Raw genomic sequence first — 26,031 nt, 5'->3', positions numbered from 1 at the left:
TGAGCTTGTTTACAACTTACAGCGATCTGCAGCAAATAAATCCAAGTCCCAAAATTGACACCCACCCCCTATTTCAACCTCTCTTATTTCTTTACTTTTTGCAGTACTTCTTCAATCCATCATTTATTTTAAACAGTGATAAATTTACTTTGAAATAATCATTATTTCAGCAATTAATTCAGCCAATCACCTTAGCCATACCTTTTTCTGCGCCGCTCAATCTTGATTAACACTTCTCTGATGTCAACATCCAGTGCATTGGTACTCTCATTCCTTAAAAAAATATCAGAGGCAAGTGAAGTGACGATATCTGTAGTAAAATGTCCGAGGAATTTTTTGGGATCAAATATTTGTACAGAATATGATCGTAAATGAGATTAATCGGTCCAAAACTAGCGCATTTTTTGTGCGCAGTAAATTGCAGTTTTTTACTATGGGAGGCACTGTAGCTCCCAGGTCGTCCATCCGAATTTTTTCAGACCGGGAGCTACAGTCCTGCAGCTATAAATATGTATGTCTGTATGTATGCATACAGAAAAAAAAATACATGGAAAGTTTAAAACCATTTGATAAAAATCCAAACCAAGATTACAAAATTTATAGGGGCATAAATGACTATGAAACTATATATTTGAAAACAAATTATATAATTGGTATTTCATTAAGCACGTATTTAAAATAAATAATGAAAAATTAAAACACACATTTCTTTTCAATACAGATTAGAGCCTACAGAGAAGAGGCAAAGTTATTGATTTTGAGACGGTATCACCCAATGAATTTAATAAACTTTTGAAGCAATTCTACTGCGAGGCTAGACCTGCGAAATCTGATGAACTTTACCATAGAAATACCCTGATAAATTTGAGAGGATCAATCAACCGAAACTGATGTGATGAGAAAAATTGAAGTTGTCTAAGATAAGGAATTTAAATAATCCAATGGAGTTTTAAATTGCATGTTTAAAGAACGTGTCAAGGAAGGCACATCAAAACCAACTCAACACAAACATCTGATTGAAAAAAAGTGACCTAGAAAAATTATCAACTTACTTCAAAGATGCACTGAATAACCCAATCTATTGCGTTGGAGTGTTTATCCATAATGATTTCCTTTCTCGGGGCCAAGAATTTCACCACCAGCTGATGAATTCTTTTACATTTCATACTGATGAAAATGGTGAATATGTAATGATCAGTCAACAAAAAAAACCACCAGGGCGGTCTTAAAAATGTAGAAATGAATGTTGATAAACACATGTACGCAACAGGTACCGATACATGTCCAGTGAAAATGATATAGTTACTTTAGTGTGTTCCAAGTTATTTTTGCCGCATAATTTCTTACATTATTCGATATTTATAAATACCTGTTAATTCAGACGATGTTCATTCAGTAATCTGAAAAATACCAAGATTTCCCTTTTGAAACTCCACCTCTAGCTTGTCAGGTTTCAATACACGGCTAAAAATAGAAAGTATACGGGGATTTTGCATTGCATTAGCCATAATTAAGCCCGGAAGATAACGTTGAAAAATTGTGCGGTCTTCCGAGTGACTTTCGAATGGAGAAAAGATGTCAACATTCCCCATTATGAATCTCCGTAGAAAATCTGTTTTCGTTCCTGTAAATTTTTACGAGGGAAAAATGATTTTAAATGAATGAAGCTATCATGAAAATTTTCCCTTCCATCGATTTCAATTGCACTTAAATTCATTCACAATTTTTATTAAAATTCGTCCAAATATGCAGCAAAAATATCTTGGGACAGACTATAATTAAGAAACCGATGAATCCGCCACCTCCCTGTTCAACAAATAAACATATGACGCAGTGTCGCTTCAACACAGAACATCAAAATGGTTCATGAATGCCCCTCTACAAAAGAGAATCTTTTCAAATTTTATGAAAGACACCAGCAAGGCAGCTGGGCTGCGTTCAAGATCGTAGCAGCTAACCTAGCCGCTATGTCGTAGATATCTAGGTCTATTAAACCGCTAAACAGTGAAAACAGGTTAGCCGCTAGGTCTCAGATTTGAAGTTGAGAATATTCAACTAAAGACTAATTACATCGACATAATTTGTTAATTTCAAGCGGAAATATACATATTAAAATTCATTTTCACTTGAAGGAAGAATAAAATATCACTATATAAATAAATTTTATGTTTGTAACTAAGGTTGCCATCTTGAATTCGATGCTTAGCATAAATATTTAGGCTACGAATATCTACCTAGCGGCTAGGCTAGCTTACCGTTCAACTACGTAGCCCTACGTAGCAGCTACGATCTTGAACGCAGCCCTGGGCTATCACAGATATGTATACAAGGCATTGGCTAAGGGCGACTGCCAAACAACATTAAATGATGAGGGATACGAGGCTTAACACAATGTTCATGTCTGATCATAAAAACAAGGGGTCTCTGCGATCTTACAACCGAAAAGTTTCATCAACACAGAAATTATATCTCAGTCGTTCGTTATTCTAAACCACCAGTTTATGAAACACTGCATCAACAGAGTTAAGGGGGATGTGCGGCCATCTTGGACATTTGAGGATAAGAATGTAAACATTTTTTGAACTGCCTTGATTCTGCCCGAGACTGGCCAAAAATGTTGCCAAAAGATATAAAAGCAATAAATATGAAGTCATACATGCCATTTTGTTTGAAAAGTATGCATACATGAACAGGACAATGCCTTTTTAATCACTCAGAACAGCTGTCGAACTGCGCAGCTACAGAATCATTTTGAAGATGTAAATATCTAAAAAAAAAAAAAAAAATATGAAGGGTTTCATTGTTGTCCTTTTAGTTTTTCATAACTTTGGAATAAAAAATCCCGAGATTTCCGAAGAGGTGAGACGCGATATTTATTTCCCGGGAGACACGACGTTTTGTTCCCCCTGTCACGTGACTCTCTAAACCAATCAGATGATGCGTTATATAGAATAATCTTAATGAGGTATAATAAAAATATAATTTTATAAATTTCCGGTGTGATTCAGCAATTTTCAGGACATAGTAATAAAATTATCTCGGAAAACTAATTCAAAAATGTTATATCAGTAAATAAATATTATACTCTGTATCGTTTTGTAGCGGATCATCACCGATTTCAACTTAATTTAATTTACGTTCAGTTTGTTTTTGTTTTGAAGGGTATGTATTGATCTACTCTAAAAAATAAGAGAGAGAGTACATGTATTATCTTTGAGAGCATATTTATTGATAACTGTATATCCTTAAGGTCAGACGACACGTTCCTCAATTTTATCTAACTTTTTCTAGGAATTTGTTACTGATTTACTTTTAGTCTACTTTGACAAGCTTTCTAGGAAAACGTTAAGGTGCTGGTTTCCAGGCATTTGTGCAAGATATGCAATTTCTTATATAATTTTGAAAAAAAACACTTGAAATGCTAAATAAATATAAAAATTGTTGGCATAAATATATTATATTTTTAAAATTTAATCATTTTAAAATGATAATAAATAATGATATTTAATTTGGTATATTACCAGTCCGTCAAAATGTAACCTATAAATACATATTGCATCGTTTTGTGTCAATTCAAAGAAAAATGCTAAAAACTTTTAGGCAAGGGGGTATATAAAGCCAGGAGGCCAATAGGACGCACTTACCTGTCTCTCATAGAGCACCTTGCAGCTTTACGTGAAGGCAAAATACTCTGACGGTTGAATCTTTTTTCACACTTTGTGAAAAAAAACAAAACAAATACAATCATGGTAAGTTATTGGAATTTTTTTTTAAAATAAATTGTCTATTTCGGATATGATCGGATGAATTTGCGACGTGGCTCGAAACACGATAAAATGTGATAATGATTGTTTTCAAATACAAAGTCTATAAAACAATACTGATTTAGGGAGACTAATCATTTTATTATATCTCAATATGATTATTCTATATAACGCGTAATCTGATTGGCATAGAGAGTCACGTGACAGGGCGAACAAAACGTCGTGTCTCCTGGGAAATAAATATCATGTCTCATCTCTTCGGAAGTCTCAGGATTTTTCATTCAAAAGGTATGAAAAAACCATTGCGAGCGTATGATGTTGACAAAGATGATCAGATCATAAATATTTAATGATTAAGATTTTCTTTATATCATAAAAATAAATTTTACTACATGTATATTTAATTGGAACCTTTAAAAAAAAGAGACAATTACAAAAAAACGAAAAAAACAAATAATCACGACGTAATTGCTTTCAACAAGCCGAAAAATTATTAGAAATTGCCGTATTTTGTGTAATCATATGTTGTTCGGTAAAATAAAACTTTCATTAAATGATTGTGAGGGAAATATGAAGATATATTCCCCCAGAAAAAACATATTTCCCTTGGGAAAACCCTTGGGAAACATGATTTTTCATAGGGGAAAGAATCTTCATATTTTCCTCACTATCATGCAGTAAATGTATAAACTTACATGTACATGACAAATCTAAACTGGCATAAAAAAAAATGATGATTTGTCAAATAATATTTTTTAATTTTTTTTTTAATTTTACTTTACGCGGTATAGTGAATGAGATTAATCAATTCTTTTAAAACCGACCCTTAAGTTACTATTTATAGAATTCTTAGTAGATATTGCCTGAACAGTAAAAGATTTTTGCTGCCTTGTTTGCTTGGGTTTTTTTAAAGGTCTTCCGTTCTGAACGGAAGACCTTACTTTTATATTCTGAAAATTTTTCAAATTTCTTGTTTTTTCTTTTTCTTGACGCCAACTTTGATCCTTAATATTTCGCTCATTTGTTTACCGATTTTGTTTTTAAATTTTTGGGTCTGATAACATGTCGCGCGATCTTGTCGTTTCATATTTTACTTGATGAAAATTCTATTCCGCTTTTAAATTATTCCCCATTTAGTAAAATTAAATGACAGTTTTTGTCAAATATGTTAAGCTCTAACGATGACTGACAGAGTTTCAAAGATTGGTTGGTTTGGAAAAGGTGCAAGGTACTATCCAAATAAAAGGAGTGGTATAGGTGTTGAAATATAGGTTTGAAAAAATTGCAAAAAAAAATACTTATATTCCTTTTTACTTTTCCACCCAATAATAATTTGTTATAAGATGTATTTCAAAAGTTGTGGATCTTACCGAGACCTTTTATTCAGTATGAAGGAAAAGGGTCTGGTTTCTTTTATTAGGGAGTTAGAGGCTTCAAAATTTTTCGTCAATAACTTTTAAAGGAATGAAAAAAAATAATGAATTTTTGAAGCAAAGTTGTTAAGAGATTAACTTAGTAGATCTGATTTCATTCGTAGTATTGAACTTGATGTTTGAGTAATATACAGTCAGTTTTTGCAGAAACCATTTTAGCCGGTAGGCCAAATTTCGTGGGGGTGTGCACGTTTAAGAAGTTATGAAAGGGCTTCTTACTATGTACTAACTGATACATGCAGCACGTAAAAATAATCCAACATATAATTCCCAAATGCTTGCATATTGATTGTATATTTTTATTTCATAAAAATGAACCTATATGACTTCATTTTAGTTGTTTGTTTCAAAACTGTGCCCCTCTCTACATATTTAGATCTATGCATTCAGAGACCCAGGTAAATGATCAATAGCAGAGTCGCTTACTGTATATATATATATAGGCCGTCGGCCAGACGATAGTGCGTGTGGTTGTTTAAAGGCCCCCACTGTCTCTTTGTAACGAAGATATTTTGAATTGTTTCATTACTGGGAGATGTTTATAATATGGTTACAATACATGGTAATTAAGGTTTTCCGCTGGGAGCGGAAAACCTTACTATTATTCTGAAAAATTTTCAAATTTCTTATTATTTTTTTTTTCTTCTAGACGCCAACTTTGATCCTTAATATCTCGCTCGTTTGTTCACCGATTGTTTTGAAATTTTTAGGACTGATAACACGCCGCGTGATGTTGTCGTTGCATATTTTATTTGAGGAAAATCCCTATCCGGTTTTGAGTTATACCCCTTTTAGTAAAATTTAACGACTTCTTTTGTCCAGGGGGTTTAGCTTTAACGATGACTGGCAGAGTCTCAAAGATGGGCTGGTTTGGAAGCTAATACATTGAATTTGTGCGAGATATATTTTATTTATTATTTAAATGCAAATAAAAGGGGTGGTATAGATGTTGAAATAAAGGTAAGAAAAAAAATCAAAAAAAATCGCGTATTTTCCGTGTTAGTTTTCTACCTGATAAAAATTTGTTATAACATGTATTTTAAAAGTTCTTGGTCTTACTCAGACCTTTCATTCGGTATGCCGAAAAAATGGCTGGCCCTTATAATTAGGGAGTTAGAGGCGTCCAAAGTTTCTTGTCAATAACTTAAAAAGGAATAAAAATTTCTAATGCATTATTGAAGCAAAGTTGTAAAGAAATTAATTTTAAATCCTTCTATAGTATTCAATTTAATGTTTTCGTAATTTATAGTCAGTATTTGCAGGAACAATTGTTGTCAGTTTGGTCCATTTTTGTAGGGGTGCGCACGTTTATGAGGTTATGAAAGGGCTTCTTGTAATGCACTAACGGATACATTTAGCGCGCAAAAATAATTCCACATAAAATTCCCAAATGTTTTTATTCATATGTACAATTTCATTTCATATAGATGAACCTCTTTGACCTTATTTTTGTTGTTTGTTTCATAACTGTGCCCCTGTCTATATTTAGATGCATTACGAGACTCAGGTAACCGATCGATAGGAGAGTCGCTAGCTGTATTCAGGCCGTCGCCTAGACGATAGTGCATATGCTTGTAGAGCTGGACGTACACGTTTAACGCCCCACTGTGTTACTGTAACAGAGACATTTTGAATTGTTTCAGTACTGGGAGATGTGTTAATAAAATGGTTCCAATGCATGGTAATTAAACTCAACTTTTCTACAATACGTATATACACTTATAAAGCACAATGTGTATTACTGACATGACAAATGTACGCTGGCAATTTAAACGAACGCGGGATTGCTCCCGATAGAACAATTCTTTTAAAGCAAAAAAAAAAAATACTGATTTGCGATGGATATAATATAATTATCATCGTGGAGATGATTTTGAAAAGTGAACTTAATATTCTTATACGATAATATTTGAATCCAAAGCCGCTAGTTTTAAGTTACGGTTATTAGGGATATTAATTACGACTTGCCCCGCGTTTCAGGTTTTTTACTTGCAAAACATTTACAAACGAAAATACCAAACAACCATCAGCAGCAACTTATAAATTATTTATTCCATACACAATTCCTAAAGAGGTAATTCAATGAATTTTATAAATGCTTTATACTTGTATACATTCGCTATCTTCCATGGAAAAAAGTGGCATGGAAAAAATGTTGTTCAATGTTCATCAAATACGCTGTAGCCTTAGCAATCGAAAATAATTAACAAACTGTATATTGATAGATTGACATATCAACAAACATTCAGACCCGCAATGGGTTTTTTTTTTTACAAGTTCTATAAAATGTAGACTCAATGACTGAATTCTTTACCGTTTTCCGTGTTGTTTATTTTGAATCACGTGTGTACGTTATGTGTAGCCATATAGATGAACACTTTAACTGTTTAATTTTTAAAAGAAATTGTGTACATGCAGAGCAATGCAATGCTAGGACAATTAAATTCCAACAATGTATATGGTGAGGCCGGTCAGACTGATACTGGTTCTGCTTGTTCTACATATAGCGAATGTAAGACGAAGTATTTGGGTGTTATATTTTAAACAAATATAAGTATTGCTTTCTTAAAAGCTTGCATTACTCAACAAAGTATTTTATTGGAATCATTCTTAGTTACCTTAAATGCATATATGTACCGCTCGGTCTGTATCCCGGAAAAATTGACTACCATCCGAAATTTTTCATACAAGGTCTACAGACTTGCAGCTAACATTACCTTTAAAAATACATTTTAGAATTTGCCGCTGTTTATAAATTCATTAAAAAGACGCGCAGAATCAAGTGGTAATATGTCGTTTGATGTGGGATTTATGACGTCTATTTTTATTGTCTTCATTAAAATTATTTCATTATTTCAAGCTTGTGGGTGGAATGAAATAAGTTTCACATGTTATATGACATAAAGATGTCCTCTCCCCACTTTTTCTCGCAGCAACTATTTTTTTAAAATTTACATAAAAAATTGAATTATCATGGAGTTCCCCCCCCCCTCCCCCATTTTTGTAGCATGTAAAAAAAAAAAGGTATAAAAATCATGAAATTATGAGTGAAATTTTGAAAATTTTGGAAAATTCTAAAAAAAAAAATTCTTTTTTTGCTTGTCAAGATTTGTTGGATGAGTTTGCCCCCCCCCCCCACTTTCAAAAACGATGCTACGTGCTTGGAAAATACTCATTTCTTTATTCCCCTCTTTAACAAACAAAACAAACTAACAAACATAACCGATCCGGATAAATATAATTACATGTATCAAAAATAAACTTCAAAAACAAACTACACATTCATCCTTCACCCACAATATTGCCTTTTCGATATTTGTCATCGTTGTAGACCCGTGTAACAATCTGTTACATTATATATGTAAGTAGGTGCTTGCACGACAAAGAACCCCTTGCTGATCTACATTTTCATTAACGCATACAAAGAAAAAATATATTTTGATTTATTTTTGAATTTCTTTTGATATAAAAAAAAAAGAGAAGAAATTGGTTCTCAGTCTCTCTTTATGCCTGTTTGTTAGCGGTTAATCCAAGTTCATTTTGAATATCCTTTTGTAATTTAAAAAATGCGATGTAAATTGTTTTTCATGCAATATTTCGGATAAAGCAATGAAGAGTTGTTTCTTGAAATTTTATTAGACCATAAAATTGTAAAATGCTAACATTGAAAATTGTGCCCGATTTCTTTATTCTTTTTAAGGTAAAACTTTATTGATTTAAAAAATGATTCTTTGAGACAAACAAATTGACATAATCAATAAGAGTTTGACAATCTCTAACTGCAAATCTGTAGCTTTTAGTCAGAAAAAGAATCGGATGGACGACCTAGGACACAGATCGTCCATCCGAATTTCTTCAAAATTGCCAATATTTTCGTACGCGGACGCAATACTCAGCGAGACTAAAGGGTTAGTATCTTAAGTTTTAACAGCTATGAAAGGTAATATTGGTTTTCTGATAATTATGAACATGAATAATTAAATAAAAATGGTTAAAATTATAGTAAAATTACCGGCATCGGTCTTCTCCGTGCGCGGATCTAGAAGGGGAAGGGTTCCAACCCCCCCCCCACCCCCAGCGAAATTTCTTTCAATTACGTGTACATTATAAACTTACCAAATATGCCTCGGACATCCCTTGGCAAACTCAAATAACCGTCTGACTTTTCAACCCCCTCCCCGGAAAAATTTTCTGATCCGCGCATGTTCCCCCTCCTCGAAATACAAAATTATTCTTCCAAACCCCTTGTAAAATTTCCAGGATCTCCGCATATACACTAAGAGATTCATTGGCGCTTGCGTTCGATAAAAATGCGTGTAAAACGTTTGCCAATGGTCTTTTTACCTTCGTACCGGGCACAACCACAGTCCCACTCTGTGAATAAAATGCGGCGAATCAAACTAGAGACAACGTGTTAAGATCTGCATTTGCTTATAAACATGTAGTATCGTCGTGCAAAATGCACTGTTCAATTATAAATTTTTTTTTGACTTTACTTGTAAAATTCGTAATTTTTTCTCACAGTTTATTTCTTACAAAGTTACTTTTTTATTTAGTGATTGACACTTTTAATTTTAGACTTTATATGTGATTTCAAAGAGACAGAGTGTCATGTCTCAAGGACTGTTAATCTCTTAAAACAACATTGTGCAATTATCAGATTTTCATTTCTTGGACATCAAAGACTCATTGAGTTTATTTAATTATTTTATATCTGTGAACCTTTCACTCAGCTTACTTATATCATTACCTGTCAATTTATACTCATTGTTAAGATTCTTATAAATAGTTATGTACAATTGTCAATGCGCAGTCTGGAATACGGCGGCCAGCCCCGGCCACGTCCGACTCTCCCAGAGTCTTGAGTCCGGAGGCCACTACTGGCCATATCCGAATTGTTTGTAACATTTCTGTCTGTTAAATTGTTCAATAAATGTTGCCATCGTTGAGTCTCGTCCAATAATGTGGAATCCTGCATCAATGGCCTGTTTATTTCTCTGGAACTATATACTGGTGGACCTTTGGGAATACGGCAAACCTACCCTTCGTTTTAGCTTACGGCCCACAGCGCGCCACAACCTTATACCTTATACACTTTACGCCAACATTCCCTCACCCGGTTCGTACTGCACACGACCGATGCAGATCCAGACGAATTCTCTATCACCGTAAAATCTACGCGGTCACAGAAATATAATACTTTGTTTCTCAGTGTTTACACATCTAATATTGTACTATGATCAGCTATCAATTTTTTGTAATACGTCACAAGTATGACGCAGCTACGACGGAAAACCTAATCGTTGCTTGCAACGAGCTCGTCTCTAGTTTAACTTAATATTTGGACAACACACGGGCGTCCTCCATGTACATGTATAAAGCATAATGTGTATTACTTACTAGCTGCAATTATCTGATGTTAACATTCTCTCTCTCTCTCTCTCTCTCTCTCTCTCTCTCCAAATAAAAATAATAAATTTGGGAAAGGGCTACATTATTGCAGCTAATTACTGTAATACAAATGTTCGCTGGCAATTTAAAGTAAACGAACGCGGAATGAATTTGTATAGAGCGCATTCTTTTAAAACATTACAAAATAATGATTTACGGTTATTAATAAGAAAATATTATCATTGTAGAGATGATTTCTAAAAAGTGAAGTTAATAATCGTTAAAATTACTATTTGAATCCAAAACCGTTAATTTTTAGCTATGACTCGCCCCACGTTTCGCGTTTTTAACTATTTGCAAAACATCAACAACCGACATTTCAAACAGCCTTATCAGCAAATTATTAATTATCTACAAACAAAATTTGAAAGAGGTAATTGAATAAACTATGATTTATAAATGTATTCACGATCCTCCGTGGAAGAAATTTGCATGGAAAAAATACTGTTCAACGTTTATCATTTACGCTGTAGCCTTCGCAATCGAAGGAAATTAACAAAGTATATACATGTATTGATAGATTGACAAATTGAAAAACTTTTAGATCTACAATGTGTTTTTTACAAATTCTATAATATGTAGACTTTATCAATGACTGAATTCTTTAACCTCGTCAGTTTGGGGTATTTAGAACCACACTATGCATATAATATGTACGTATGAATAGACATATAAATAAACAGTTTAAGTGTTAAATTTTTAAAAGTTTTTGCAATTGTGTACATGTAAAGCAATGCTATGACAATGCTAGGGCAGGGCCGGACTGATACTGGTTCTGCTTGTTCTACAAATAGCAAATGTACAGACGAAGTATAGGGGTGTTATTTTTTAAAACAAGTACATGAAATTATAGCTTTCCTAAAAAATTTCCAAACAAAATTATTTCATTGGAAGCATGTATTATAGTTACCTTAGCTGCATATATGTAGCTCTCGGTATAACAAACAAACAACAAACAAAATTGATCCCGATAAATACAATAAAACATGAACCCCCAGAACAATTAAACATTTATCCAATACCTGCAATATTGCCTTTTCGATCTTTGTCATCGTTGTAGATTTATGGTTTTAATTTTATCATGATAAGAATATTTTAAGGGTATTTGGTTTTTCTCAATTGATGCTGAAACTTATACACATGCATGTATACGCTAAACTTACGCTCATTTAGTATTGTCAGGTCAACTTGTCGTATATGCATTTTTAATTGAGAGAGAGAGAGAGAGAGAGAGTCTCTATCTCTGTCATTTTACATTGATATCATAGTATCTATAACTCCGTTTGTTTACAAAATCGAATACATTATCAGTAGAGTATACATTAAAAATACACTCAAAAAGAAAGAAGCAAGCTATGAATACAAAGTCCACGTATTGATGTTACAATGCATCAGGTAGGTGCTGGCACAGTATAGAACCCCTTGCTGATCACTGTTTTCATTCACGCATATAAAGAAAAAACTTTTTTGATTTTTTTCTCGATTTTCTTTTCATTTACAAAAAATAAAAAATGAGAAGAAATTAGCTGTTCTCAGTCTATCCTTATTGGGTGTTGCTAAAACGCGGAACGCGAACGGAACGGAATGGAATACGGAAAATGTGTTGTAATGTTATTTACTCGATAGATGTGTTAAACAAGCTATGAATGATACACTTAACGTAAATTTTTGATATTGTTAAAAGTGCCATATTAATTTTTTTTTTTGAAAAAGTATCATTTTCTCTCAATCAATATTACATGCTTTGACCACTAGTCCCATTTTATCCAACTAAACAACATATCCACCGCTCTCTTCGGATTAAGTTAAAGGACTATGCAATCACGTAGGTAAACGTAAAGAAACTGTCATACCTAAAATACTAGGAATAAGTAATCTTAAACGGTAGAAGATGTAGACAACGAACGGCGATGCAATGATATAGTTGAGACATTCCTACGAATGATATCAAATAGTTAAGCTACCTTTTGATAATAATCATGCATAAAATATGAATAAAAGGTACAAAGTACATATTTGTGTCCAATCTATACAATATTTACGCATAGTGGTCTTTTTTTTCGTTTTCCGTTCCGCGTTTTAGCAACACCCCTCGTTATGGATGTTTGATAGGTGAAAATCTAAGCCCGTTGTGCATATCTTTTTGTATTCTAACAGAATGCGATGTAAATCTTTTTTCGGATAAAGCAATGAAGAGTTGAATCTTGAAACTTAGTCCAACATTTTATTAGAGCCTTAAATTGCGTTCGATTTCTTGTGCATTTTTTAAGAAAAACCTCATTGATGTGAAAAACTGCCTCTTTGAAACAAAATAAATTGATCAATTAGACTATGACAATCTCAAGCTGCAGGTCTGTAGCTCTCAGCTGGACGACCTGGCATCCAGATCATTCATCCGAACTTCTTGAATATTGCCATTTCTTTCTTACGCGTACGCAGGCTGGGCAAATACTCACCGAGACTAACTAGTTTGTATTTTAACTTTTACCTGCATTAAAAGCAATCGCATCTCCTCGGGTCTCTCCGGCAGAGCTCGGAAAACACTACTCATAAGTATTAACATTTCCGGATGTTAGAATTTTACACAAAATGGAGTCGTTTCCCATATAAACAAGTAATAGCTTTCCAAAAAGCTTGCCCACCGTATACAACCCCTAACGCGGGGGAGTTGACCAAAAGTATGGGGTAGTCGATTCCAACGTACAGGGGAGTCGATTTTCTCCGCTTCGGAGACGGGAAGAATTTAGGTCACGCCTTTTGTAGGTATTAATACAAAGTATTTCCAAAAAATATATATACCGCACGGAAGACAGCGATAGTAAAACTTTGTGTTGGTCAGTGGTCCGAGTGCTCTATGCGTCTAGTAATCTCAAACACTTCGTAACTAATTGGCAGATTTCAAATTCACGATAATTGGGTAGTCAAAATCGAGAACTTGCGATTGCATGAAAAGGTAATATCGGCATTCCGATCATTCTGAAAATGTTTAATTAAATGAAAATGATTAAAATTACCGGAAAAAGGCCTCGCACCCCCCTACGGAAAACAAAATTTTTCCTTAGAACCCACTGTAAAAATTTTCAGGATATAGTAACATAGGAAAAAGACAACAACTGTGATTTAGATCCAATCAAGTGATGCTGCTTTGAAAACAAACAAAATGGTACCGTACCGTTATCATATGTTAACTTTACAAGTTCAATATGATGAACACGATAAATTACATTTCTGAGCATGCATCGCTATAGAGTTTACGGGATAGTTAAGCGAACAAAACAATCGATACATATTTATATATAATTCAAGACTATCTCCGAAAAAATTGATAAAAATTGACTAATTAGCCATTAGAGCTAAAAGTCCTATGCCCATAGATAATTTCATCCAATCTTTAACTTAAAATACAAGTATAAGCCTAATTAGGCTTTATGCATTATTAAGAGTATAATAAAACAACATATCGATAGTATATCAATTACGTTTTAATGTATATGGCTCGAGAGCAATTGTATTTCACAAAGAAATCATCATGAAACAAACTCCTAAGTATTTTAAAAGCATTTGTCTCTTTTACTTAGGGTCTATACCTCTAACATTGTATCATTGCCAGATAATTTTGTACCCGGTATTACGTCACAAGTATGACGCAGTTGCTACAGAAGACCTAGTCGTTGCTTTGCAACGGGCTCGTTTCTAGTTTTTGGTTGTTGTTTTTTTAAAAATATCATTATTTGGTTTCAAGAGGGAATGTATCTCCATCCACGTTGGACAGGCCGGAGTCCAGATCGGAAACGCCTGCTGGGAGTTGTACTGCCTGGAGCACGGAATCCAGCCCGATGGTCAGATGCCCAGTGACAAGACCATTGAAGCTGGTGATGACTACACCTTCTTCAGCGAGACTGGCGCTGGCAAGCACGTGCCAAGAGCCGTCTTCGTTGACTTGGAGCCAACTGTTGTCGGTACGTTAGTCTTCTGGTGTTTTTAACTTGGTTTAATCCCCCCCCCCCCCCCCGATTTTTTTAACCCTATCGAAAGGCATCATAGCATATTAAGGTCGAATGCTACACCAACATTTTATTTTATGAAGATTGCATTAAGGTCTATGGAGACAAGCAAAATAAGACAAATGGAGACAAGATAAAAAAGTAATTACTAGGAGTATTAAAAAATGCTTGGGTGGAAAGACGTATTTTATCAATAGGAATACAAAAACTATTGAAAATAAATTTTATACCGTGTAGATTTTTTTAGAATGAATTTTTATAGAATAAAAGCAAAGGGGGACAGCTCTTCAAAAAAAGGAAAAGGTCATTAATTAGGACACATCCACACTTACATATTGATACTTAAATAGGAACATTATGTTCAAGTATACTGAGTGTTAAGCCCATACATATCTGTTATGCACCCAGATTCATTGAATCTGAGGCTATTATGGATTGGATACCTTAAATATCATGATTTCGTTGTTCAAAGAACAAATTAAGGTATTCAATGTATAATGAAGGGCTATTGAACAATTTTAAATCATTTTAAACTAGTTTAATATGTATTGCTAGATAACTATGAAAATGAAATGAACCAAATTCACATGACAGACAACATATAAGGAGCTGGTCATTTCGCACTTTAAATTTTTTTCAAAGAGTTATCTCCCCTTGATGAAAAAAGAAAATTTTAATTTCGTCAAAATATCTGCGGTAAATGATTCATTTTATTTCATATTTCAATAATAAGAAAGTTTATGCATCTATTAACCAAGAGAGTTTAACGAATTTCAAGTTACTTTTTACAATATCTTTATAAAACATACGTTACCCATAGACTTCAATGCAAAATTCAAAGTGTAATTAATTGGACCATAATCAAAATTTTGAAAATTCCTTGGTGGAGTATTTTCATATGATAACATGTTTAAGAATATCGGACCATTCATTTATAAGGTACAAAATGTGGTCGTTATACATCGAATACCTTAACTCAATTATTTTATACGATTTTTTACAAAATTAATAAGTTTTTAACAAGTGAAAATCTGTTTTTGTCGCAAGAAGGACATGGTAGATGTCTTAATAAACGCATTTCAATATCTTATAGCAAAGTTGTGAAAATCATGACCCAAGGGGTAGGGTGGGACCACAAGGGGGAGTCGAATTTTTACATAGGAATATACAGAGTAAATCCTTAAAAAGTTTTTCTCAGAAACCAATCAGCATGGAAAGCTGAAACCTGTGTGGAGACATCCTTAAGTAGAGTAGATTCAATGTTGTGAAAATCTTGACTCCCGGTGGTAGGATGGGGCCACAGTGGGGGTCAATTTTTCACATAGGAGTATATAGTGAACAGTCTGATAAAATCTTCTTCTCATAAACTAATCAACCAGGAAAGCAGATACTTGTGTGGAAGCACCGTCAGGTTGTGTACATTCAAAGTTGTTCAATTCATGATCCCCGGGGGTAGGATGGGGTCACAACAGGGGGGGGGACAAATTTTTACGTAGGAATATATAAAGAAAAACCATTTGCCTAGAAAAGCTGTAACTTAGGTGAAAGCAACTTCAGATAGTGTGGATTCAAATTCCAAATTCGTTAAAATCAAAATTTTGAGGAGTAGGGTGGGGCTACATTGGGGATCAAGTTGTACAATGGAAAACATTTTGATTATCCACAAAAACTAAGATGTTATCACATATGGTTTTACTTATATGCAAGCATTTTGACATATATTGCTGATTCTTTAAAATTGATTAGACTTTAGCCCCTGGACAATTCTTAGGCCTCACAAAGAGTGTGATGTAGGTTTATATCCCGTTTATAAACAATTTTTTAGGATCTCATTGAGAACTGCAACGCTCAACATGTGATACGACTATCAAATCATCTGGGACTGGATCATAAACACAAGAATATCATGAATGAAATTCAGCCTTTTTATTTTCAGGTCCAACTGGTTGAAAGCAATATTTTATCTATTGAAATTATTTGCTTTTCTTTTGTTATTATTTATTTAAAAAAAAAAATATAAAATAATTGATGCGGTATGGCTAATATCGGTAAAGTTGTTTATACCTTACATAGGTAAAACTACGTGTAATGTTTGTTAAACAAAATGCTGAATGCAGCGGTATAACCTTGATTTTATCAAAATAATTCGAGTCTACGACCCTTCCTAAGATCTCTTTTAACCTACTGTAGTCAATATCAACTTACAAGCTCGGGTAGGCATGTCTCAATTTTAGACACGCGGGATTAAAAGACACAATGTTCCACGCGCCTTGGTATGTAGAGGAAGGTGAAATTTATATAAAAAAGAATTAATTTGTCTTTGATAACTAATTGCTGTTTAGCGTTCGCTCTTAAGACGGTGAGCTCTTTATAAAAAGCTAAACTTGTTTTTAAATTGAATTTAAACCAAAACATTTACTTTCCGTTTCTCCAGATGAGGTCCGCACCGGAACCTACCGTCAACTGTTCCACCCCGAGCAGCTGATCACCGGCAAGGAAGATGCCGCCAACAACTACGCCCGTGGTCACTACACCATTGGCAAGGAAATTGTCGACCTCGTTCTGGACAGGATCAGGAAGCTCGCTGACCAGTGTACCGGTCTCCAGGGATTCCTCATCTTCCGCAGCTTCGGTGGTGGCACCGGATCCGGATTCACCTCCCTGCTCAAGGAGCGTTTGAGCGTGGACTACGGAAAGAAATCCACGCTGGAGTTTTCCGTCTACCCAGCCCCCCAGATCTCCACCGCTGTTGTTGAGCCCTACAACTCCATTCTGACCACCCACACCGCCTTAAGCTTAAAAGATTACTGCGAATGCGCTTTCATAGTTGACAACGAGGCTATTTACGATATCTGCCGCCGTAACTTGGACATCGAGAGACCCACCTACACCAACTTGAACCGTCTGATTGCCCAAATCGTTTCCTCAACCACTGCCTCCCTCCGATTCAACGGTGACCTCAACGTCGATCTGAATGAGTTCCAGACCAACTTGGTGCCGTACCCACGTCTCCGCTTCCTTCTGACCTCATACGCCCCCGTCATCTCTACCGAGAAGGCCTACCACGAGCAGCTCTCCGTTGCCGAGATCACCAACGCTAGCTTCGAGCCAGCCAACCAGATGGTAAAATGTGACCCACGTCACGGCAAGTACATGGCCTGCTGCATGTTGTACAGAGGAGACGTTGTCCCCAAGGACGTCAACGCCGCCATCGCCACCATCAAGACCAAGAGGACCATCCAGTTCGTCGACTGGTGTCCCAACGGATTCAAGGTCGGAATCAATGACAAGCCACCCATTGTTGTGCCAGGTGGTGACCTCGGCAAGGTCCAGCGTGCCGTGTGCATGTTAAGCAACACCACCGCCATCGCTGAGGCCTGGGCCCGTCTTGACCACAAGTTCGACTTGATGTACGCCAAGCGTGCTTTCGTCCACTGGTACGTCGGAGAGGGTATGGAAGAGGGAGAGTTTTCCGAGGCCCGTGAAGATCTGGCTGTCCTTGAGAAGGAGTACGAAAATGTCGAAGGCGACTCCTCCGTCGGTGAGGGAGAGGAAGAAGGCGAGGAATATTAAACAGCAATTAAATTACCCCCTCCTGGAAATTTCAAATGTTTCAAAATATTGTAATATTTTCCGGAAAAAAAAAACTTTGACCCCCCCCTCCCTTCATCCCTAAACAAATTTTTCTTTCTTTTTAAATCGTCAAACTAATACTTTTTATGAAATATAAACAAAGGCGGCGAAATTTTTTGTCTTAAAATTTGAAGAAAAAAAATAAAAGAAGAAAGTATTTAATTATAGTGCGCAGACACATGTTTTGTTTTGAATATATTTGGTTGAATAAACCAAAACGATTTGGAAACAAGTTCTCGCACCTTGCGAGTTCCTCTATTTACAGGCACATTGCGTACTCTTATTGAAAATATGTTGAATTTATGTATACCAACAAGTCACGACAGTTGGGGAAAAGATTCTTCGACATACTAGTACGAGGGTTGTTCGATATATAAACTCTTTGCACGATTTCATGGACGATGATAGTCTTGTATAGTTATATTCAATACCTATCAAACTGCATAAAGTTTTAAACTTTAGTCATTTCAATAGAGTTGGTCTTTGATTACTGTTGTAAATATGGTTGGGACACGGGTTGAGAATTTTAAGACATTAAAGCTTAATAGTATAATATGTTTTACGGTGCTACCGTTGGGGCGAGCGCTGCAAGAATTACACATACCTTGCATCATTGTCCACATGTAATATTTTGGCAATAATCCACTAACATCTTTTTACACAGAGAGAGAGAGAGAGAGAGAGAGAGAGAGAGAGAGAGAGAGAGAGAGAAAGAGAGAGAGAGAGAGAGAAATTGATAAGTTACATGTAGTAAAATGTAATTCGTGTTAAGTTTGATCAAATGTGAAAACAATAAAAATTATTTTTCTTGTGTACCTTGTTGTAACTGACATTTTTCACTGCATGGTTCATAAATTTTGAGTTTATTTTATTTGTATATGTTTGCATACTTAATACATACGCTGTATCCCCCCCCCCTTCCCCCGACTAAATTTGTAGATGTGTAATTTCCCATTTTTCCAATTTAATGATTTGACAATATGCAATATCTTCATAGATTTTTTAACTGTTTTTTTCCTCTGAATTCTTTTTTTTTAGTTTATATAATCAAAAATACTTTCACCAATTTTCAAATTTTACAATAATTGACCAAAAAATATATTTAAACTAGACAACATTGAGATGGTGACCATTTAGGGCCCCCTTAAATAACAGCCAATAAAATGTAAAGTATTTCGGAGAATTTTGCTTTGACCTTGACCTATAACTTAGAAATTTTCCTGCTGACATTCAATCTAATTACCCCTTACATATGTACATACACACAGGCTTTTTTGTTCAGTCTGAGCAAGATTAAGCAAATGGGGGTTAAAACTACAGTCTAAAACTGATCTCTGATATGACCTTCACAATGCCTTGGATCAAAGTCAGGGCTATGTGGAGAGTATAAACATGTATGCTCTTGAAAAAGGATTTTTGTGTGATCCCAATATGACCTTGACACTTGACCTACAAACATCATTAATCTTAGACATGGTTCAAAGTCACTGCATATCCTTTTACTCAAAGACAATCTCTGGTATGAGCCAGATTGGGCCAAGGGGAGAGAAGTTATTCTCAGGAGAAGAGATCTCGGATAAACGGACGGATGGACACAGATTGATCACTATTGGGCGCCCGAAGAGAGAGGCCCTAAGACTTTTGTAAAGGTAAATAATTTACAATCCTATATGGGGTTCGAACTCATGACTTACAGATTTGTAGTGAACGCTCTAACCTATTGCGTTACGCTGTTCGATGACAATTTTGGAAAAGAAAATATTTACCGGTAGAAAATTACACTCAATTTCATTGTTTATTTTGATAAATAGTACCAAAATAAATAGTACGTCACAATATGGAAGTGTCCCATACCACCTTAAAAAGTCAAATAACGTTTCCCATTTAGGCACTCTAGAACAGCTACATCAGTGCATCTCATCTTGATAAATTTTAAACATCTAAAAGATATTCACAATACCTCTCATATGAAAGAAAAAATCACAAACTGTTCAGAAGATATCTGATCAGAAAGAAGAGTCTTGTATTGTGTTCAATTGTTGATAAAAGATGACAAAAAAGCAAACCAAGTTGGTGGAATACGATGGACTCTATTTTCGAACTTCTGAATTCCCTCCCAAAAATTATCATCATCAGCTAATGAGCTATTTTTAGACAAGTTCTGGTGACCTGATAAGTTCCAAGTAAAACTGATGCAGGAGGCTGTTGTGCTGTAGAAGCATTTTTTCAGTTCCATCTAAGTTCAGCACAGAAATCCTTTCAAATGCACACCTTGTCAATGTAAAGGATTCTTTGTTCTTACTTGCAACAATAACAACAGCATGAACTGCAACATTTTCATTCACAAAAATTTGTTTCACCACATTCAAAGCTTGACCAATTGTATCACCTCGATGCATAGCACCAGTTGCCACTTGAACAAGGTACAATGTTTTTTCCTGAACTTTGACCCTTTTAGGTGACGAACACCCTTCCTTTTCTTCACCAGAGTCAGTATAATAGACAAAGTAATCTATTCCCATAAAATTTGGTATTTGTGGATATACCAAAAATCTATCAACTGACCCTGCATAGTGTTTAATAAAAAGAGAAAATAAGGCAATATTTCTTTCATGACCTTTCAGATCGTCCGGTACATCTTGATGGTGCAAAGACAGGTCTTTTGCGTCACATTCAAAGAAGTTTTTAGCAGGAATAAGTTTTATTTTCAAAGATGATTGTGACACTTCTTGTTTTGTCTGTGATGGCTGATACAACGTATTACCACCATTTTCCGGCAGAAGTACTACTCCCTGCTGTTTTTGAGACTCAACAAACAATTTTTCAAACTCCTTTCTAGCTCCACCATTCTGAAACATAATCTGCAAAATTTTATCAGAACTAATTTTTGCATTGTGAATCATCTCTTCCAAATGATACGGAAACCTTTCTCGCCAACAGTTTGCCAAGTTTGGAATTAAATGTCGAATTTTTACACAAACATCACCAACATCCAAATCCATCCTTGCATACTCAAGGTTACCTTGTAGATCCTCAGCTTGGATTTTGTAATGCTGAACTTCAAATATGTTGATCCCTATCCTAAATTCCTGTGCCTCTTCCCATTTCATGATGATTTCACTTTTGTTTGCAATAAAATTGAGAAGAACAGCAGTATGAAGCTGAAACTTGGAATACTCACGACTTTCACAACTTTTACAATTTATGATTTTATGTTGTTTTTCTTTTGTGTACTGTGCAAAAGCATCTTCAACTGTTCCATTTGTTCTTGTGTACATATCCTCTAACACGCTGTTCAATAATCTGGGAGTCATTATGTATTCCTTTGAAAACTCATTATACACTTCCTTTCCTTTTTCCTTTAGACTAAGTCTATGCTCATAACTCTTATCCTCCCTATCTTTTTTCGATATCAAATATTCCAAGGACCCCTTCCAAATGTTTACAAAAGAGTCCTCATCAAGCTGAAATTTTCTTCCAAATTCAGTAAATTTATGTGCACTTACAGTGAAGCCTGTTTCAATGAGAATAAACTTTGGGTTTTTAACTTGTCGTTCCACAATCTTTTTCATCTTGTTTAGATAATGTGTATTATAGAGAGTTAAATGATCAACAATAATACAGTCATTTTTTTTGAACTTTTTTGAATAAGCGATGAAAAATTCCAAATCTTCATCTCGCTTTTCAATTTCGTTTACATCAACATAATGAACAGAGAGGTCATCATTTTCTCGACACTTTAAAACATAGTAAATCGCTGATGATGTCTTCCCCAAACCTTCAATTCCATTCAAATAGATCCAGGTAGTCTTTTTTGCTCTGTTATCCTTTATTGCCTCCACAAACTTCTCATGAAACTCTGTCTTTATAAAGTATCTTCCCTCCTCGAAGTCAATTACATTGGCTAAAAAGATTCCTTCTTCATCGTCAAATACATGTCTTAGAACATTTGCTTCAAATTCCTGAGCCTGAAAAATAAATTGAGTAAGCATGTATATCGTACTGATAACTCCTGATTGATATTAAGAAAATTCTGTAGTACTTGGCCTTATGCTATGTAGATTCGTCATGTGGAGTTTTATACCTATAACTGTAATAATTAAATGTAAGATGTTGATGCCAAGGCCCTGGTCATGATATACAGTCCCTGAAACATTTTACTTGCCTCATGGACAGGGAGTGAACGGTAAGCGAACGCAGAGTGCACGGTGAGCAAACGCTGAATGGAATTGAGTAAGCGGCTGTGAACGGTGAGCTCACGCAGAATGTGGAGTGCAAACGGGAGCGAAATGTGAATGGAAGATGTATGATTGGTTCAAACAACTCGGGTTTATCCTCCGTCTCTTACTTCAACAAGAATACATATTAAAATATATAGTATTGTTTTGTTATAAACTTTTGCAAGAACAGGTGCTTTCAATTTCATGTATTAAAATTTGGTCAAGCATTGAAACAAAATTAAAACTAAAATTATTAAGATGAAAGAACTGTTAACGTAATCTTTACTCATTTTACTGATGATTGATAATTTAATGAATTCCTAAAGTAGTAATTTATAGCAAGTAGGGAGAACGTTTTAAACTTGCCAAATAAAATGGAAAAAAATCAACACATGTAAATATAAAATGAAGATTTCTAATTTTTCCAATTTGTGTTTACAAAATTGTAGGGACATGCTATCATAGTTGACATAGGTATTCCCAGATTACAAAGCTTACCGAGACTAGGCATCATCTTTTTGAGACCACCTTTATCATATTATATGAAAATCATAGTTAATCATGTTAATGATCTTGGATATTCATGGATACTGTTTTGACACAATATCGTATATCATATGTAAATAATAGTTTGAAAATCATATGTTCATTTAATACTGTATTGTAAGATAAAATGTTTATCAATACAATAATATAAAATACCATATTGCATCATATGATACTATACAATATATATCATATAAAACATTATTATGCCTCCTGTCAATTTATCTCTATAAATTCAATACTCATCTATTTTCGCATAGTATACAAAGGGTTTATATAGCGTAAACATACTATGCCGAAATAGAGCACAGCAAATATTTTCCTCAAGCTCCTGCACTATGTATCAAACCCTGACTAATATTTAGGCATAGTACATGCACAACACAACACTATTATATAAATATAATACTGTAATATATAATGACACAATATGATATTGTAACATACGATATGACATTGTATCAAGATATGATATTGTATCATATAATATGACATGGTATTGCATCTTGTAAAACATTGTACTTGATCACATAATACAATATCATAATATATAATATATGATACAATATAGTATCATATGATAAAATATCATATCACATAATAAATCACAAAATTGTAACACATGATATTATATTGTATGATACAGTATGATATTGTATTGTATGCCATTGTATCATATATGATACATAATATGATATGTATCATAAGATACAATATATTTGATACAACATTGTATTACAGGTGAATCTCGATAACTCGAACTTCAGGGGACCATGATTAAACTTCGAGAGATCAAGAGTTCGAGAGATCGAAAGTTTAAAAAATTCCGGAAATTTTTGTTCCGGTCATTTTGGTTCTAAAATTATAGTAGCTGGAAGTTTATATTTATAACATGGAACGATAGTCTAACATGATCTTATTCGTATTTTCTGTTACATTACTTCAATTTAAACAATACATAACTTAGTTGTGTGGTTATTAAGTGGGTTTTTTCCCGTTAAAAAACTTTTAAGCATATTTTGTTTTCTTAATCATAGAATATATTAAGTAAAGAGCTGTTTAATATATCATAATTTTCACAAATTGTTGAAATTAATAGATCAGTTACAAATGACCTATCTACCCTTTGAAAGAAGCGAGGGGTAGTGTCAATTACGTAATCAACCAATTAACACTACCACGCTAGCCCCCAGGCATTCACTCGACCATCCAGGTAAGGTCCACGCGGAGCTATAATTATACGCTTGATCGGCCGCATGTGTACACAGCAACCACTTCGAGTTATCAAGTATGAAAAACAATGAAATATGTATAACGGGACCCAGGTTTTACTTCGAGAGATCAAGGACTTCGAGAGATCGGAGTTCGAGAGATCAAGAGTTAATTTGCTTAGTTATATAGAGAAAAAAAATCAGGACCGTGATTTCACTTCGAGAGAGAACTTTGAGAGATCGAAGTTCGAGCTATCAAGTGTCACCTGTATATCATACAATATCATGTGATATAATAAAATATCATTTCATAATTATGATATTACATATTACAATTTGATTCAACATCATATTGTATCATGTAATTTTTTACAATATAATATATTATGTAATTGTATCATATAAAACAAAAGTGTTTCATATCATACAATACTACATCATTGGAATCATGTTATATCATTTCAAAACAAACACATCTATCAAACAAGTTTGTGTGAGGTAGGAGGGTTTTTTTAGCATCCTTGATAATGGGGATCAGGCTCTGCATCTGAAGATACCTCTGCGATTCATTTATATTATAGTTAAATCAACTATGTAAGTTTGAAATAGTTCTATTATCTATTAAACATGTGACCTGTTCCAAAAAAACTAAACCTCATCCAGCATCCGAAACCTATGGCTCAGATTTAGCATTCAAGCCCGTCAGGTGCATCAGTATCATAAGACACACCATCCATGCAAGTTTGGTGAAGTTAGGACCATTAGTAGAGAGAGAGAGAGAGAGAGAGAGAGAGAGAGAGAGAGAGAGAGAGAGAGAGAGAGAGGGGACGTTGGAAACAGAAAAAATTGATAAAGAGGGTCAGCGCCGTATTTTATTTATTTAAATTTAAATTAGATGTACACAATCCTTTTTTAACGTTTATTTCCATCTTTTGATTTGCTTCCGACGTCCAAATGAAATATCATTAGTGGAAATATCATGGAGGTATTTGTAAGCATGCATATACTTCTGCTATGTATACAGAGTTACACAACAGCGTCATAGTATAAATATTGTATGTGAAAGTATTACATATGTACATGTATTATAGGAAAGCTTGCATTTGTGCAATAATGATTTAAAAAAAAAAAAAGCGTGTGCAGAGAAATTGCCGAGTAGATCTATATTCTATATTATATTTACATTCAGTGAATATTTCCCCTTATGTTTGCATTGGAAATCTGTGACGTTCAATTTCCTATGAATTCATAATTCATGCGCCATGAGCACAAATATAAACGTCACCACGTGTTTTGAGTATATCTATTTAAGATTAAATGAAACTTTCAACCTTACATAACCAATTTGATATGTACTTTTGAAAAAATAATCATTAAATTATATCTACTCCCTAATTAACAAGATTTTTCTCTACAAAGTTTATGGCAGTTATATTTTTAGCCGTGGAAGCGTACTAAATAACATGTTAATATGTCTGTTCCATGTATGTTTCATATTCCTGATTGAGAGCGTATATAATGGCTTTACAGCGATGGTACACATATATTTCATACAAAACAACATCAGTATGAATATAAATATAAGCATTGAATGACAAATGCTTATATATTATCATACCGCGCTAATGCGCGGTATTCGATTTGTCTGCACCGCATTGGTGTGTCAAAGGACCGACGACATCCAAAAATGAGCATTCAATGCTTAAATAAAAACATTATAAAAACATCCCATAAATGAAAATTGTACTTTTCCAATATCTACGAGGACA

The 26,031-nt window shown here is 34.4% G+C and overlaps 2 protein-coding genes across 2 annotated transcripts; one reads left to right on the top strand and one right to left on the bottom strand.

Moving 5' to 3' along the window:
• The first annotated feature begins 14,356 nt into the window (after positions 1-14,356).
• LOC128163530 (tubulin alpha-1A chain-like) lies at positions 14,357-19,096 on the top strand. The gene is made up of 2 exons (XM_052827150.1): positions 14,357-14,607; positions 17,087-19,096. Exons 1-2 carry the CDS (start codon positions 14,493-14,495, stop codon positions 18,223-18,225), a joined length of 1,254 nt encoding a protein of 417 aa, XP_052683110.1. The 5' UTR covers positions 14,357-14,492; the 3' UTR covers positions 18,226-19,096.
• A 965-nt stretch (positions 19,097-20,061) lies between these two features.
• LOC128163528 (uncharacterized) lies at positions 20,062-22,594 on the bottom strand (the record flags this gene model as incomplete). The annotated part of the gene is made up of 2 exons (XM_052827148.1): positions 20,062-22,253; positions 22,451-22,594. Coding segments are annotated over 2 exons (1,962 nt in total), but the record flags the coding sequence as incomplete, so codon positions are not given.
• Between the last annotated feature and the right edge of the window lie 3,437 nt (positions 22,595-26,031).

Source organism: Crassostrea angulata, chromosome 9 (assembly GCF_025612915.1).
Source record: "Crassostrea angulata isolate pt1a10 chromosome 9, ASM2561291v2, whole genome shotgun sequence".
NCBI classification, from domain to species: Eukaryota; Metazoa; Mollusca; class Bivalvia; order Ostreida; family Ostreidae; genus Magallana; species Magallana angulata.
The sequence above is the reverse complement of the archived record's forward strand: the minus strand, read 5'-3'. Positions and strand labels throughout refer to the sequence as shown.